General features: G+C 38.4%; 1 protein-coding gene across 1 annotated transcript; it reads left to right on the forward strand.

The window, feature by feature from the left end:
• The first annotated feature begins 1,128 nt into the window (after positions 1-1,128).
• IFT57 (intraflagellar transport 57) lies at positions 1,129-15,397 on the forward strand. Its single transcript, XM_088481109.1, has 12 exons — positions 1,129-1,213; positions 3,423-3,657; positions 4,182-4,344; positions 4,429-4,547; positions 6,796-6,886; positions 8,736-8,804; positions 9,119-9,241; positions 9,518-9,589; positions 9,839-9,970; positions 11,599-11,661; positions 12,317-12,383; positions 13,537-15,397. Exons 2-12 carry the CDS (start codon positions 3,503-3,505, stop codon positions 13,695-13,697), a joined length of 1,215 nt encoding a protein of 404 aa, XP_088337235.1. The 5' UTR covers positions 1,129-1,213; positions 3,423-3,502; the 3' UTR covers positions 13,698-15,397.
• The last annotated feature ends 1,827 nt before the right edge of the window (positions 15,398-17,224 follow it).

Here is a 17,224-nt window from a genome sequence, read left to right on the forward strand (position 1 = left end):
AAAGGCGTAGGAGGTTGCTTCCACAAAATGTGGAGATGATGTTCATAAAATGAATTATCAACTCTTCCAGGGAGACCAGCCTCCAGAACGTACAGAGGGACCTGTGGTTGTGGATTCCAGCGGGGACGAATTAATACTCTGTGAGGATGAGGATGTACACAACACTGAAGAGGGTGAGGAATCGGTGGATGAGGACAACATCTTGCCTCCGTAGAGCCAGTTTGCGCAGGGACAGATTAATTGCTAGCTTGTTTTGTGGGGGCCCAAACGAACCAATCATTTCAGCCACAGTCATGTGGCAGACCCTGGCGCTGAAATGTTTGGTTTGTTAAAGTGTGCATGTCCTGTTTATACAACATAAGGGTGGGTGGGAGGGCCCAAGGACAATTCCATCTTGCACCCCTTTTTTTTCTTTGAATTATGTACTGTTTGGGGCCTAGTTTTTGAAACTGCCATCCTGTCTGCCACTGCAGTTTCACTCCTAGATGGGCCACGTGTTTGTGCCGCCCACTCGTATCTCTTAGCATAGTCATCCAGCTACCTCGGTGCAACCTTTTGGATATAAAAACACTATTGTGAGGTGTTCAGAATAGACTGGAAATGAGTGGAAATTAAGGTTATTGAGGTTAATAATAGCATATGAGCAGAAAAACCCACAAATTCTGTGATTTGAGCTGTTTTTATGCTTTTTTTTTTTTTTAAATACAGATCCAAAACCCAGAACCCAAAACACGGAAGGGTGGTTTTGGCAAAACCAATCCAGATCCAAAACACGAAGAAAGATCCAGATCCAAAACCAAAACACGAAAAGTGGCCGGTGCACACCCCTAATATAAATATATATATATATATATAAAATGGGCACTTTAGCCATTGTTTTTGAACTGTTTTTGCAGTGTTTCAGTGTTGTAGTTCCTATGTACTCTATAATAAACAGTGCATAACAATTAATAATTGTACTGTCAGCTATGAATGCTTTTTACGAACTGTATAGTTAAAAGCTACTGGCTACTGTATCCATAACGTCACGTCAAACACTGTCCATTTACTACACAGAAGACACTGATAACCCAGTCACTGCCCACAGCAAATATGGAGACAGCAGGTGTTCAACGCTCATTCCGTGCGCCTTCGATCTCGCGTCGCAGAGCGTGACGTCACGTTGCCTGGAGACGAGTTTAGCGGCCACATAGGCGCTGTGGCAACATGGAGGGTAAGGCGGAATGGTGGCGCTATCTGTCCCGATGGTAGTCACAGCTTGCTTTATACCTGTCTGGGGGGTCTCGGATCAGTTCTTCAGCATGTCAGCATCTTTATACTGTGTATGCCCCTGTAGCAGCCACATATCTATTAGAAGGCATGCATTAGCTGTCAGAGTTTGTAGAACGCTTTTACGGTTGCTTTTCTCATTGCTATTGTTGCATGGTTCTCTCCATTGCTGTGATTTACCAACTTGCTGGCTATGTCATATGTGCTATTACCCCACTGTGGCCCTAACAGAGCCCAGCGTGTAATGTGCAGTGTGGGGAACCAGCCACATTCCTGGGGGAATAAGTTGAACTAGAAATGGCCATAGTCAGATGGAAATCCATCCATCAATGGTTTGCATCCAGTGGCCATGGTTTTAGCAGGCCCTATGATGGAGGTTTCCGTTCTTTGCGTCTATGTGGCCACGGCTCCTGTCATCTGCACATGTGCAGTCCTTAACCCTTGATGGTTTCCACCCAACTGTGTGAAACCATCATCCTTCAATGGTTTAATCATCGATATCAATCCCTAGACTGAAGATGATACAATCAACACTGCCCGGGGGGGGGTCACTTAGCTGGCCGAGGATCCCGCAGGTGATCCAGTGCCGCATCCATGGAAGCAGTTTGGATCAGTATGCATGCAGGGGGTGTGATGTCTCCTGCTGCATTACCATAATAGTGCTAATGTAACTACTACCATGTTAGCAGCTGTAATATCATCTGTCTGAGGCTGAATCACCCGCAGTGTTCGTTTTTGTTTTTTTTATGACAAAAGCTGCCAGTATTCACTTAAGATTACAAGTTGATACAAAGTTTATAGTAGTTTCCATACTCCCGACAAGTATTCTATTAATTTCTAAAATTATATCACTGATTTTTCTTGCTTCTGGAACTAGTTTATAAAAATTCAAAATTTTACCCAAAAAAAGATGCCTGATCCATGTATAGTTACATACAATAAGGAAAAAACACTTCTCATGAACATGCATAGTTAATATCATCATAATATCCTTTCCAAGCTGAGACCGTGACAGTACTGTCTCAGTGATCTTTGTAATACAGTTCCAATTTTGTACTGTTAACTGCGAGTGATTATACTGTAAGCTTTTGTAACTGTTTTCCATGAATGTTAACGTTAAACATAAAGCTTAGAGAGTAAGGGGTATATTTACTAAAGTGAGAGTTTTTAGAAGTGGAGATGTTGCCCATAGCAACCAATCAGATTCTAGTTATTATTTTCTAGAAGGTGTTAGTTAAATGTTAAGTAGAATCTGATTGATTGCTATGCGTAACATCTTCAGTTGTAAAAACTCTCATTTTAGTAGATATACCCCTAAGAATAGATGGTAAGATTTGCATGGGGAATAAGAGGAATTGTATTGTTCTGTTGGTCAATTCTGAAAATGGGATCCGGTCAAAATCCAGATGTGTGGGATGCAGGCACTCAGATTGCCGGCCCCGGAATCCCGACACTTGTCAGAATCCTGGTGGTAAGTACTGGGCTTAGGGGAAGAGTTAGAGTTAGACATAAGGGGGAGGGTTAAGCACTAGGAGGGAGGTTAGGTTTAGGCATCTGGGGGGGGAGGGTTAGAAAACTGACCCACAGCTGTCAGTATCCTAACCTATCGGGATTCTGGGCGCCGGGACCCCACACCCAATCCCTGAAAATTACTTAAGGGCAAACCTTTCCATTGCCACATCTATAAAATCAAGGATTGGCTCAAAAAAAGTAGCCACGGCTTACAAATGTGACTACATTTGTACAACAAGCTGGGACTTGTATCTCCTTAACAGCTGGGAAGCCAGGTTACCTGCCTCTGGTTTACTTGAAACATATTTGTTTAGGAGAATCAGATATTCTATACTTAGAACACAATGGCGAGATTCAATTCTTGGTGATATGCATAATAGCATAAATTGCAGAGAATACAGTAACACCACATATTATCCTGTTCCCCTCTATGTGCTACAAAGTAAAATCTGCAGTGTTGTGAGTTGTTGGGGAAAAGGTCCGAACACTGGCAATTCCAGACCATCACCCTCAATGTGTGTTGCTAAAAAGTTACAGAAAATATTTAAAGCAGTTTTGATTGAAAATGAATACATATACCACTCAATGTGTTTTATGTAAGCTTTTTGTAACTATGTCAATGTGATAATTTAATTATATAGCATGAGCACAAGTCCGCGAGAGGAGTAAAACATTTTCTTGGACTAATTGAAGTAGAAGAGCTGTCTGGTTTTGCCTGATAATGGCAGAAGACAGTAGAAGAATGGAAGATGATGACCAAGGCCCTGGAGCTGCTTTCAAGGTGTTTGCCCTCATGGAAGACTTAATAGAGAAATTGAAATTACTTGACTATGAAGAGGAAGTACTAAGAAAACACAACATGAGGCCTGTGTCAAGGTATGGATTATGTATAAATATTGTCTAAGATCCCTATCTCATAAGGGAGGACATAGCATTGTCTTTGCTTTTTTTTATATTTAAAGATTCTAATTACTACATTGTATATTTTACTCCATTTGCCTATACCTCACATTGCAGTCAATTCAATTAGATGGTAGTTTGCAAAAGTGAACTCGCACCATAAAACTGGCATGCATAATGGCAATGCACACACCTGAGAAATGCGAGTTTCCATTAGAAATGACGAATCGCAGAATGTTGCGCTTCTTTCTACATAAAATGACCTGGGAGAAGTGCATGAAAATTCCTGAAATGGTTTCCTTAATATAAAGAGTTTTCCTACCTTCTCACCTGCTCAAGGGTGTGCACAAACAAATCCAAATTCACTGTGAACATGGCTTGCTGGACCCTACTCGCTCTTGATTGAATTGACTCCATTGTATGAACAATCTTTTACCCTAAATATCTGATAGCGGTCAAATGTTTGTAATGTGTTTTTTTAATTATTATTTTGTTAACAGGCTGTATTTTGCGTTGGCAACAAATCCCGGGGAGCAGTTTTTCATGTTTGCCACCCTGGCTGCTTGGCTCATAAATAAAGCTGGACACTATTTTGAACAGCCCCAAGAATATGATGATCCAAATGCAATTATTTCCAAAATTCTCACAGAGTTGCGTTCATTAGTAAGTTCTCAGCTCCCTCTCCTGATTAAAGCCTAGAACGCTATAAAGTTGCATCATGTATTCATTGCTATTTATATTTCTCAGGGTGGTACAGCGGATTTTCCCCCTTCCAAATTGAAGGCAGGCTATGGAGAACAAGTTTGCTATGTACTTGATTATTTAGCTGAGGAAGCTTTAAAACATATAGGATTCATCTGGAAGAGGTAAGTTATTTTCTTTCTTTTTTTTTTTTTTTTTTTATACAAAATGTGATTTAATCATATGAAGTGAACATGTAATACTCCCATTGTTTATAGCAACAGAACTAGAAAGGTAAATACATTTATTATGTAATGTTACATAGTAACTAGGCTTATTATATGCCATTCCTGACTGTGCTCACATTGTATGTATTGTATTGATTATTTTGAAATCTTCACTTTAACATTGTCACCTTTACTAATTTTTTATGTTGTGACACACCCTCCATGTCATACTTTTGTTTACTGCCAATGATAAAATAAAACCATAACCTTGGGCAAATATTCTGGCATTTAATATACCAAAGTAAGTTGTCCAGGCCACGTGCCTGTTTCTATCTCCAATTTAGGCCCGTGTTCAATTTGAGGCGAAAAGTCAGTTTCCGCGATACTTTTTTGCCGATGACGTCATTTTCGCCTGTTTTGAGTTTCCTCCGTATTCAATTTGGAAGACTTTTCGCCTAGGCGGAAAATCAATGCAATGCAATAGGCGAAAAAATTTCACTTTGAATAGCAGGCGGAAAAAAGTACAGCATTGCGGTTTTGGGGTACAGCATTGCGGGAACCCTATTGCAGCCTTAAGACAGTCCCCTAAAGTTAAACTGTGTCAAAAAAAAGTTTAAAAATATTCGGGACACCCCCAAAAAAATTGTTTGATTTTGGGGGTTAAAAAAAAATAAAAAAATAGGTGAACAGGGTGCCAAACTATCTAAATTAATTCAGGTCGGGTCCCCATTTATGCGGCAGGTGTTTTCTTCATTGCGCGGACAAGCGGTAGGTGCAATTTTGCAGATTTTTAAATATAACTTTAGGGACCTAAAAAAAATGCTTACCCCCATTTTCATGTACCCAAAATTTGATGGGACCACTTTTAAAAACGAAAAAAAAAAACCTAAGTGCTCTTCTGCATCACTTCTTCAATGTCGGGAAAAATAACCACCTGACGCATCTATTTAAAAAGCAGACTTTCTTCTGCAGGCAAAAACGGGGGTACCCATAGTGATCCCAGAGGTCTGGACATCTTTAGGAGGGCCCTACAATTATTTCCCAAAAAGTCCTGTATTTTTTTGCCGATCCAAGTTTCGCCTGTTCTCGATTTCGCCTACTTTGGAATTGAATACTGGGAATAGCGGGCACACGTGCGATTCTTTTCCACCTGGAAAACAGGCGAAGGAGGCGAAAAGTCTGGACTTTTCACCTCAAATTGAATACGGGCCTTAGTATTATCTCACATTGAATACGGGCCTTAGTATTATACAGTCAAAATGTAAATTATCCAGTGTATGCGCAGCCAAGGGGGAACATTGGGGCTCCCTGGATCCCTTTCTGACATTTTGTGGACGGGGTACACTTTATTTTCACATTTAAAATACCAAGTAAGTTATTGACTATATATCAGCTAATGCAACAAACTGCTGAGATACAGACCAGAGTATGCTAGAAGCACCAGAGCAGAGATTGACACCCCAGGCAGTAAAGAGGAACTGCAAAGGTTATGACAGGTGCAGGGTGCTAGAATGAACACAAGTTCTAGACCAGCAGTTCTTACCAGGGTTCCCTGTTTTCCCTGGAGATATGAAATGTTTAGGCTGGGGGTTATGAGACGCGCTGTCCTAGGCTTCTTCATACACCATTATTTTACTTGTACAGTGCATGTTCAGTATGTATTCATCGCAGCACTGGCACCAGCGTTGCATGCCAAGAATCTTTACTTAGTAGTTTTTTGAATGGTGGTGAAACAAGTTGGCGTTTGTGGCAATCCGATATTGCCACATGTTACTTTAGTGTTTTATTGTAATAAAAATGTTGTATTGATGCAAAGGAGGTTGTGTGAAATGAGGAATTGCATTGTGAAGATGTTGCGTTAATATTGCTGGATTGAGAAGTGAATTGTGGTGTTGCAGTGTATTGTGACAAAAGCAGTGTTGGGATGCTCTGTGGGTAAATTGTTCATTTAGGCTGGGATGCTTTTTAATTTTTTTAGCTGTCTTTTGGATTTAGGAAGGTATGTGTAATCTCCCAGGAGGCTTATGTCCTGTGGACCTATTATTTATTAGATTTCTACTACAAAATTATAATACATATGTAATAATAATTGACAAAGGGGTACAAGAAAGAAAATCTGAGAACTGAATGGGGAACGTGCACTTAATAAAGTTAATGGCTGTACAGTGCTGCATTCTATGTTCCTATGTGAGGTTCTACATTTCAGGCCTGTCTACCCCTCAGAGGAGCTAGATGAAGAGGTTGTAGTGGAAGATGATGCTGAGCTAACATTAAATAAAATAGAAGATGAAATTGCTGTGAGTATAAGATAAATATATATGTACAGTTAAATATGACTTGTATCCTTTCCATGAATAATGCCATAAATGCGGATTTGTTGCCATTATTTGTATCATCTTATATTGATAATCGAATAACTTTTCTATGTACATTCCAGTGTGTGTTTTTTTTGCCAGTTGTTCTCCAAGGCATCAGAATGTCGGCGCCATAATCCCAACACCTGTCAGATTCCAGGCGTCGGGATTCTGACCGCCGGGATCTCGAGCGTCGGCATCCCGTACCAAACCCGTTCTGCGACTGGCACAACTTTAGTGTTGCTACAATGTAACTTTATATTTAAGCACTAATAATTTTAGTTTATATGATTAACAGAAGAATACAAGCATGGTTATCTAGAACTGGCCACACAATGCCATCATACTACCTAGCCAGAGTGCCAAGCATCATGTTCACTGTCCAGTTTGGCCACTAACTAGGACAAGATTCAGCCTTTAGTCACTGGGTCTAACTGTTAGTTCATTTATGTCTTTGGTTGGTCCTCTTGGCACCTTACATAGAGAGCGATAGATGACTGCACAGTTTGGCTGGCAGTGCTCGTCTTCTGAACACGTTTTCTAATATAACCAATAATTATCCTGTCCACTTTTGCCCAGTATTACAGCGTCTGTGGCCAGCATAGTAGCACTCATCTCTGTAGCAATACACCTGTGAGGTAAACAGCGCTTAAACAAGTCTTCATGATCTTTATTGCCATTTATTATTTGTTGTTTGTTTTTTATATTCATTCTTCTTTCTAATTTGAGTTTATCCACAACAAATGTTTTTGCTCTAAGGAACAGATTGAATTAGCAGCAAGCAAGGTCGCACAAATATTTTTACCGCAGATAAAACCCGCAGCTGGGACATTTTACTGTTCAATTGGATATTTTGTAATTTTTAGTTCACACCTCCAGGCTAGGTGATAACTATGAAAAAGTCTTTATTATAATGTAAAAATGTCAGGACACAGTGCAGTATTTCTGGTACATCCCTTCCAATGAATAATCATTTATTTAGGGTTGTTTAAATAGTAAAATTTGACCAATGAAGACCTATATTCTCTAAAAAGCTGAAAAATGGGTCAGATGATGTAGAACATGTAGGTGCTGTATTGGTAGGATTTGGGTTTTTGAACTTGCAGATGGGAGTTGACCGAGTATTTTCCAATATTTTACAAACTTGTATGTAAACACTTAAATAAAAACACAACAGTGACATATTAATGTGTCTGTAAGCCCTTTTTTTTTGCTGAAATACAGTTGCTAGTATCATTTTTCCCTCAATAATAAAAGTTGCAGAAATCAACCATTTGCCCCCATATAACGGTCACTAATACTTTGCGTAGGGCCACTAACAGCCTTCTGCACTATCCTGCTATCTTATTTGCCCCCATATAACGGTCACTAATACTTTGCGTAGGGCCACTAACAGCCTTCTGCACTATCCTGCTATCTTATTTGCCCCCATATAACGGTCACTAATACTTTGCGTAGGGCCACTAACAGCCTTCTGCACTATCCTGCTATCTTATTTGCCCCCATATAACGGTCACTAATACTTTGCGTAGGGCCACTAACAGCCTTCTGCACTATCCTGCTATCTTATTTGCCCCCTTTTTGAGGATTCGGGTTGATTTCTCCTCTCTGTCATGCACGTCACATAGTTCACACACTGCGGAGTTAACGCATGACAACTTTATTTTAGCAAAAATAACCCAGGATATGTGATGGAAATGAAAGCAGGACAGTATGGAAAACACAAGTAATTAAATCCGGACCTTGGGCATGTACATGTGTATAAAGCTAACATTTTACTGTGTTTTGTCAGGAGGAAGAGTCCGATGATGAGGAAAACTTCATAGATTTAAATGTTCTTAAGGCACAAACTAACAAATTGGCAAGTATTTTTTTATATTAAGAGCATTTTGTGTCTGCATTACATGTACAGTAATTTTCTTAAATGAATAACTAAATAAGTAAACAAATATGTTTATTGGCTATATTCCTATAAAATAAATTGAGAAGAGGGAAACAATGGGGGGATCTTGTACAGAATAGATAATTGAACATAGTAACGATGACACATACACAAGAATATGTGCTTACCATTGTTTCTTTCTTCCCGTATACTGTTAGTAAACTGTACAGACACTCTAGACCCATACTGTTTGCTTACAGTGCTAACACACACCAATATCTTTTCTCCTGTAGAATGCTGGTGACTTCTCTAAGCCAGAGGAGATTTTGGAGTCTAATACCGATGCAACAGAATGGTACCTGGAGGTGGAGCGTGTTCTTCCACAGCTGAAAGTCACAGTCAGAACGGATAACAAGGTGAGCTGTAACCCATAACAACCATAATCCAAAAACTCAGTCTGTCTCTGAATGGCCAATGAAAGGAGATATTGTGTGTTAATAAGTAAGCCTAATATGTGATCTATTTCAATCACTTTACATATTGTATAATTATTGTCTGTGTAATATAAACAATGATATTGATATATATATTTGTTAAATACAATGTGCTAGTGAGAGAAGTTATATTTATTGTATTGTTGAACTACTTTATGTGGATTACATGATTAACCAAATACTTATGTTCATTTTCAGGACTGGAGGGTTCATGTCGACCAAATGCATCAACACAAAGATGGCATTGAAACATCGTTAAAAGAAACAAAGGTGTTTTTAAGTTAATTTTATTTTATTTGTGTAAGATGAGAGGTAAGAAAGGAACCAGAAGGAAGTGTGATGTAAACATGAATGACTAGCCTTATAAAAGTCTCTATCACAGTGTAGACAGAAGTGTAAGAACATTGCATACAGATGCAGTAAAGTTTATTACCGTTTGTCATTCTTTGCAAATATCCCGACCATTCACTTCTGATCTGACTCTCTCCTTCAGTGAACTTGTACCAAATCTTTCCTCAGGGTTACCTGGACAAGCTCCACAATGAGATCAGTAAGACATTGGAGAAAGTGGGCAGTCGTGAGAGGTATATAAATAATCAGCTGGATCCCTTGGTCCAAGAGTATCGAACTGCACAAGCCCAACTGAGTGAGGTACACACAAAATTGTGCATTTCCCGTTATATATTTACCTAACCCTTTAAATGTTTTCTTGCTAAAGTAATTTTTGCTGTACTGTCACAGAGTAGGTATGATGCTAATGCTGTCCTAGGGAAAGCAAAGTAACTGATGTCACCTTGTAAGCTATAAACAGAATATCTTTTTTTCTTTTTATAAAGGCCTGCAGCATTTTACAATATATGGAGATCTCCAGTTTAAGTCATTAGCTGCCTTAATATCATCCTGATGTCTTGAAATAAGGCTACTACTGTGGGGATGTATTTAAGACTATAGGGATAACAATGGTTGGAGCATGTGAAATAATTGTGATGGTGAGCTAAACACATCACTGTGTTGGAGGTTACAATTCTTCGATTATGCTGATCACTAAAAAAATCCATTTCACAAAATAAATGTTTATTTGAATGTTTAACAACCCTCATTGTGGTGGTGGTTGTTATCTTATTTTATTGCAGTGCATCAAAAAGTGTCTACAGTACCGTACAGGACAGTTCACATAGCAGTGTTTTAAGTAATAAACTATCATAAGTACAAAACACAATAGGCAATCATAGCCTAAATACATAGCATAGGTAAAATCATAGCATAGGTAAAACTGAATAGAACAATAACAGGAGCATTTGTAGGGCAACTCTCTGCATCTTGAAGGAGTAAGCAGAGGGTGAGTTCACAAATCAGGGAACCTGGGAAAGCAAACAGTGTCAGAGTTGCTGATGGGGAATAGGAGACTAGGGCAGAGCACTGGTGACTGGATAGTGCTAAAGGGAGAACAAGAGGGAAGAGTTCCCTGCCCGTAAGCGCATGGTAAGGGGTGACCAGTTAGAGGGTGAACTAGAAAGGATACCTGAAAACACAGGAAAACTATGGTTAAATACCGTACTGTGCAGAAGTTTTAGGCAGGTGTGGAAAAAAACCTGCAAAGTAAGAATGCTTTCAAAACTAGAAGTGCTAATAGTTTATTTCCTTCAAAAACTGTGTGCAAGTGTACCTAGAATAATTGATGCTGTTCTGAAGGCAAAAGATGGTCACACCAAATATTGATTTGATTTAGATTTCACTTCTGTTCATTCACTTTGCATTTTGTTAATTGATAAAAAATAAATGAACACTTCTATTTTTAAAAGCATTCTTACTTTGCAGCATTTTTTTTCCAGACCTGCCTAAAACTTTTGCACAGTACTGTATATCTCAATCTTTCTAAATTTCTTACTCTAGTGCCACCCCATAAAGACCACATGTTGAGAAAGCTTAATATTGGTGATGTACATATCACACATTTCGTGTATTAAAGATGTGTACAATGTAGAATCAGTCAATTGCAGTAATTGATTTAAGTGACTGTTTCTACATAGTTAATGTAAATATCACTTTTACTGCTCTACAGTGTTTGAAACTATTAAAGTGTAGTTTGCGCTGTGATATTAAACTTTCTCATGGCATGAATTGCTAAATAGAATTTGTGTATATCAAGCTCTATTCCTGTTTGTGCTGGCAATAAAATAACACACTGACATTATTTACCTGTGTGGGTGAAAAAGTGCGGTGTAGACCAGATAAAATGCTTTCTTACAGTCTAGTTGTTTTTTTTTTTCTCCTCTTAGTTGAAAGAGCAATACCAAGAATTAACAACAAAAGTTACAGAAAAGACGAGAATCCTGTCAGAGGTAAAGCCTTTATATTTTTTCATGGCTGCATTTTTCCAACATACCACCATGAGAAATGACACATCTGTGGGTGACACATTTAGGCTGGATGTGTCACAATAGATGGGTGAAACATTTTTGAATAATAATAGTTGAAGATATGTAATAGCACGCAATGTATATATTCATCTTGATACTTTCTGTAGATAGATAAAAATGTCTAGTAGACAAAAACTGATTAGCAGCCTTGATTGCCAGACCACCTGTGAGCGGCTGATAAAGGGCGTGTCAGTCTCTGTAGTCAATCTCTCACTGCCTGTTAAGAGACACTGATTACTGAATGTAAGTGCTGTGCTAAAGACTCTGTTATGTGGGAGGGAGATTAGGTCCCTCTACTCTGAGAGAGAGGGAATCATCTTTTTAGTTAGAGCCAGACAGGCCAGGATTTACTTTTATGCTGATTATTTTTGTGCTGCTAGTAAAACTAGCTGTGGACACTTTTACCCCTCCCCAGTTTTCAATCCTCCCAGTTGTATTGTTGTAATTTGTTAGTTTGCGTAACAGATCTAGCATGTTGGCTCTCTGTTACAGTTCTTTTAGTAGTCACAGTGAATGTAAACTATAATGAAAACAAAATCTACTCCACTGCATTTTTTTTTTTTTTTTTTTTTTTAAGCTGAATGATGAGTTAGAAAAAGTAAAGCAGGAAATTGAAGAGAAAGGAAGTAGTATCACAGATGGAAGTAAGTTATCATATTGTGCTTACAATATACAGTTCCATGACCTTGTTTTACCAAAAAAGCACCCTTTCCTGATTTCTGCCTGCTTTTTTATCCAATGTTCTAGGCTGTCTCATATGCCTTCTTCATGTTCTGATGCAGTAGTTAAAGTACTGATAATAACATGTATGATTCACTTTGTGGTTACATGTTTTTTAAGGCCTACTCTAGTATGATTCTTACTGTAGAACCATAGAGTAAATGGCTATTTCCAGTATACACATACTCCTAGTTTATATTTCTTACAAGCTTTTACATTATTTAGCAATCTGTAGATTTCAGTATGTACCTCGATTTATATTTTTCTGACATTCCTGTTTATATATTGTTGTGTTTTTTTTTTTGTGGGTAACAGTGGTTGGAGCCTCAAACCACACGGGTTTGAGTAGGGCCTACTGGGCATGATGAGAACTCTTCAAGCATTTGCTCTCATCCCTCAGTCACTGTGGTGTCAGTGCTTCCCTGCACTCCTAAACAATCTTAGGGAATCAGCAGCCACTAGTTACAGATGTGATATTGTAAGTTTTTCCTGCAGCCTTTGCTTCCCAGCAATCATAGGCACCTGCATACTGCCAAACCTTGTCCACACCAGACCCCACAGCAATGCATTGACTGCAATGGATTTTAGGACAGTACACATATGTTAAATGACCACTAAACACCAAAATTGGCCAAATACATTGATTATTGTTAACTATTCCACTGCAGCTCTTAACAATCCCCCCCCCCCTCCCTCCATTACAGACAGATTAAGCCCCTTCCACTTATAATAATACAGTATCCATAGAGATTCCACCAATCCAAACCTGAATATATACCTGCTATAGTAATGAAGATAACCCTTGTAACATGGAAATCTGCCGCATAGAGCATGACAAAGTGTGATAAACAATATTTCATTACATATAAAACTAATTCATTGTATATTATTTAGATCTGTAATATTCAGCCTTTCATGTATAAGAATTTGTGTTTTACTTGCCCTTTTAGATCACTATACAGTATGTATGTGCAACTCAGATCAGTGGCTGCATGATTACTGTATCTCGTATTTCTTATTTGGAATGCCTCTGTACATAATATAATCACTGGTTTTTATATATCCCTTATTTTCCAGCTCCACTTGTGAAGATGAAACAAGGTTTGATGAAGCTTAAACAAGAGACAGTACAGATGGACATTAGGATTGGTGTTGTAGAGCATACACTGCTTCAGTCAAAACTCAATGAAAAATCAAATATGACCAGAGACATGCATGCTACAACCATTCTGGAATAGTCTACAGGAGACTATTCATTATTTGGTATATTTTCCTTAATTTATTAAATCTGTTTTTCTATGAACATTTATAATTTGTATGTATTTTCATTTTGTATAATATATTCTTTTTGGCAAAGTATCTGTTGATAATTATATTTTTAAGCATAATTATTCTTTACATAGATCGTTTATTTGCAAATGAAGTGCTGTTTATTACATTAGCTTTTACAATGACTAAAATGCAGTGAGATGTTCATAAGTAACTGAGACCATAGAAAATAGCTAAAGCCAACATTACTTCTTTAGTGCCTATAGGCACAAAACTTTTGGTCTTTTAATGCAAATTTTCTTTATTGGGTTCAAAGAGTGCAAAAGAGCAATGTGAACATTTAACAATAAAGACAATGGCAGCCCAGCCAGAGGGCAGATATGAAACAATAGTAAGGCAGCTAACTGGACAAAAATAAAAAAGATCAGCCCAACCATCAAGGCAGACGGTGGAGCATGCCATAGTCATACCAACTCAGTGCTGTACGTGACAGAAAGCAGCAGGGAGATACCATACCCATAATGTGGGGAGGGCAAGAACATAAAGGGGGGAGGGAAAGAATAAGTCATCTACAAATGGCACCAATGGGTAATAACCTGGGATAAACTATGTGGGAAGAGCATCGGGCCCTAGAAGTTTGGCTGAAGAGAAGGACACACAGATGGAAGCCAGTGACATACACACCATGACACAACCAAACAGTTGGAGGCCCAGGAAACACACTCTGATAAGAGAATGAAAAAAGGAAAATAAAAAGAGGAGGTGAGAGCGCTCAGGGATTTCAAAGTGGCTGACCCATTAAGATCAAGCCAGTAAATCCAATTATCTTGGAATGTTTTTCTTTTTAATTGCAAGACAAAGGCATATCAATCAAGCTTAATGAACATCGCATATATTGGTAAGCAATATACAATACAATAGACAAACCGTAGCTTCCATAGGTGCCCATTCGGTAACCGGATATATACAATATAAAGGCTTCCATGTAGCTCAATATTCGAGTACAAATGATTGACACAACTAAAAACAAAAGAAGAAGGGTATCTGGCACACATCTGCCGGGCAAAACAATGAAAGGATCACCCAAAAGAATTTGGGTCTCATACCATTGGGTCATGCGCAGACCTATGAAAATTCTGGGATTGCATTGAGGCTGGTACGGTTGCAATAAAACTTTCCCACATATCAGAAAAGGAAGAGACCTTCCTCTCCATGTCAAACAACGCCTCCACCCAATCCATATGAAAATGAACCTGAGTTTTTCCGTGTACAATTGAACATTGATGGGGATTGGGTGTATCCACTCTTGTAAAATGGCCTTTTTTGCTGCAGCACTTATGGCGAGCAATAACTTCCTACTGCCCGGAGTAAGTCTGAAAAAGAACAAAGCTGTTATCCTGAACTAGAATATAGTATGACCTTTTATTTTATGTTACAGGTGTCCCTCAATCCAATAATTATTATAGACTTTTTCGTTGCAGTGCACATGGGGACATAGAAATCGTTGTTCAAACATAGCTTTTTATTATTTTTTTCTTCAATGGATAATTTTTATATACAATAAACAAATTAAAAGTTAAGTTTTAAAACAAAGAAGTATATGTGTATAAGATTAGAAATTAAGTGATTTAAAATAATCACTATACTGTGGGTATACTGTATATCAATAGATTTGTTCAGAAATAAATAGATGAGACTGTATAATTTGTTTAGTCATTCACCACAGGATTACCTGTACAATATGTTGGCAGTGTATAACTTCATTTTATTCTAATTGTGAATCACCCTGTATTATGGTGGATCTGTCTAAAGGTGCCTACACACAGTACGATATTTTAAATGATATTGCTATTTTCGACCGGTTGGAACGATAAATCGTTTAAAAAGTGCCGTGTGTAGGCACGAAAAAGATGCTGATGCGCGCTCCCTCTGGTCTTTTGTCGTGGTCTGTGATCTTTTGAACATGCAGAAAGATCACGACCTGTCTTTCACGATCTGCCACACATCGTTCCGTGTGTACGCAGACCGATTTGTCGTCACTTTTCTTGGCCACTCCCCTCCACCATTTTGTGCCAGCCGACGGAGAGCCAGAAGATGCATCGTGAGGTTGTTTGCTGCCAAATGATATAGTGTTAACGATTTGCAATCGTTAACAACCCATCTATATCGTTTGTTTGTACAATCGTTCCATGTGTATGCACAATATCATTTGTCCAGGAGTGTTGAGGAGTTCAAGGGAAATCATTAACGAGATCTTATCGTTACCTACATTGTTCCGTGGGTAGGGGCCTTAACTAGAACACAGAAGATTGTTACTGTCTCTACCGATGACTAATACAATGTTGCAAGTCCGTTCTCATCTAATAATATTATCTCACTGTAAACTCCGTAATGAGTTCAGTGTATTATTGTAGTGTTATAGTAGACACACATAGATATTACCAGTTATTGCATTACTTAAACATACAGTATAACAATTTAAATATCAGCTTATAAACACATTTATTATTAGAGCATATCACAATAATGTTGATGTAAATTTGTAGAATTATATGATTATCGGTATATCCTGCTAATTTATACATCCAAGGTTATTCCACTAATGATCATCTGGCTATTAATGTGTCACCTTGCTTGTTCTATATATTGGTGTGATAGACATCACTTCCAATCAAAGCAGTTAAAGATCCTATTTTTGATGCATCCTAGTTTGCATCTATCTGTGATAAGCCTCAGCTTGAACAAAAATAGACAAAAAATTAATTCAAGAGAGATCATAACTAATATATGTAATGATGATTCATTATTCGGCATATAGCATTTGGACATATGCACATAATTAAATGCTAAGTTAGTATAAGATATATGCTTAGTATGCAGATTAGATTTTTTGGGGAAGGGAACAGACTATTGTACACAAATCTCTATTCTAAATCGATATTGGTTTTTATGGATTCGGTGTGCACATTATTACATATCCAAACTATATGAGATATTGGGGAGAATCCAATTGCGGGCGGGATATGTAAAAAAAACAAACAAAAAAAACCGAGGCGTGGGGTTTTGCTATTCCATTAAGGGACTGAAAATAAGATGCAGTGATTTCTAAGTTTCCAATTAGCTTCATTCGGCCTTAATTACTCACCTTCCGAAGCGGTGTCTTCTTCCTCCAGCATTGGGAGCCAGGTTTTCTGCAGCAGGGTGAGTATGTGAATGTGTGTGAGTGTTTGTTAGTGTGTATGAGTGTGAGTGACCCCCCATGTGAGTGTATAGCTGGCGCTGGGAGAACTACATCACCCAGCAACCCTTGCGCCTCATAGCCACCCCTGGAACTCCCAGTAGCCCCCTCCCCAGTGACAAGACACGTGAGTATTATTATTATTTTTTTTTTTTACACGCTGTGGGGTTTTCAGCTCTGAAAACCCTACAACCACTTTTTTTTTATTGAGTATTGGTAGTGCGCATACCCGATTGGACGCGAGGGGTGCAAGGTTTT

Source organism: Taudactylus pleione, unplaced genomic scaffold (genome assembly GCF_031769625.1).
Source record: "Taudactylus pleione unplaced genomic scaffold, aTauple2 ptg000265l, whole genome shotgun sequence".
Lineage (NCBI taxonomy): Eukaryota > Metazoa > Chordata > Amphibia > Anura > Myobatrachidae > Taudactylus > Taudactylus pleione.

Bases quoted from the DNA above. Each gene is read 5' to 3' on its own strand.
- IFT57 (XM_088481109.1), top strand. From the start codon at position 3,503: ATGGCAGAAGACAGTAGAAGAATGGAAGATGATGACCAAGGCCCTGGA. The intron at 3,658-4,181 runs GTATGGATTATG...TTTTGTTAACAG, and splicing joins AACATGAGGCCTGTGTCAAG to GCTGTATTTTGCGTTGGCAA. The intron at 8,805-9,118 runs GCAAGTATTTTT...TTTCTCCTGTAG, and splicing joins AGGCACAAACTAACAAATTG to AATGCTGGTGACTTCTCTAA.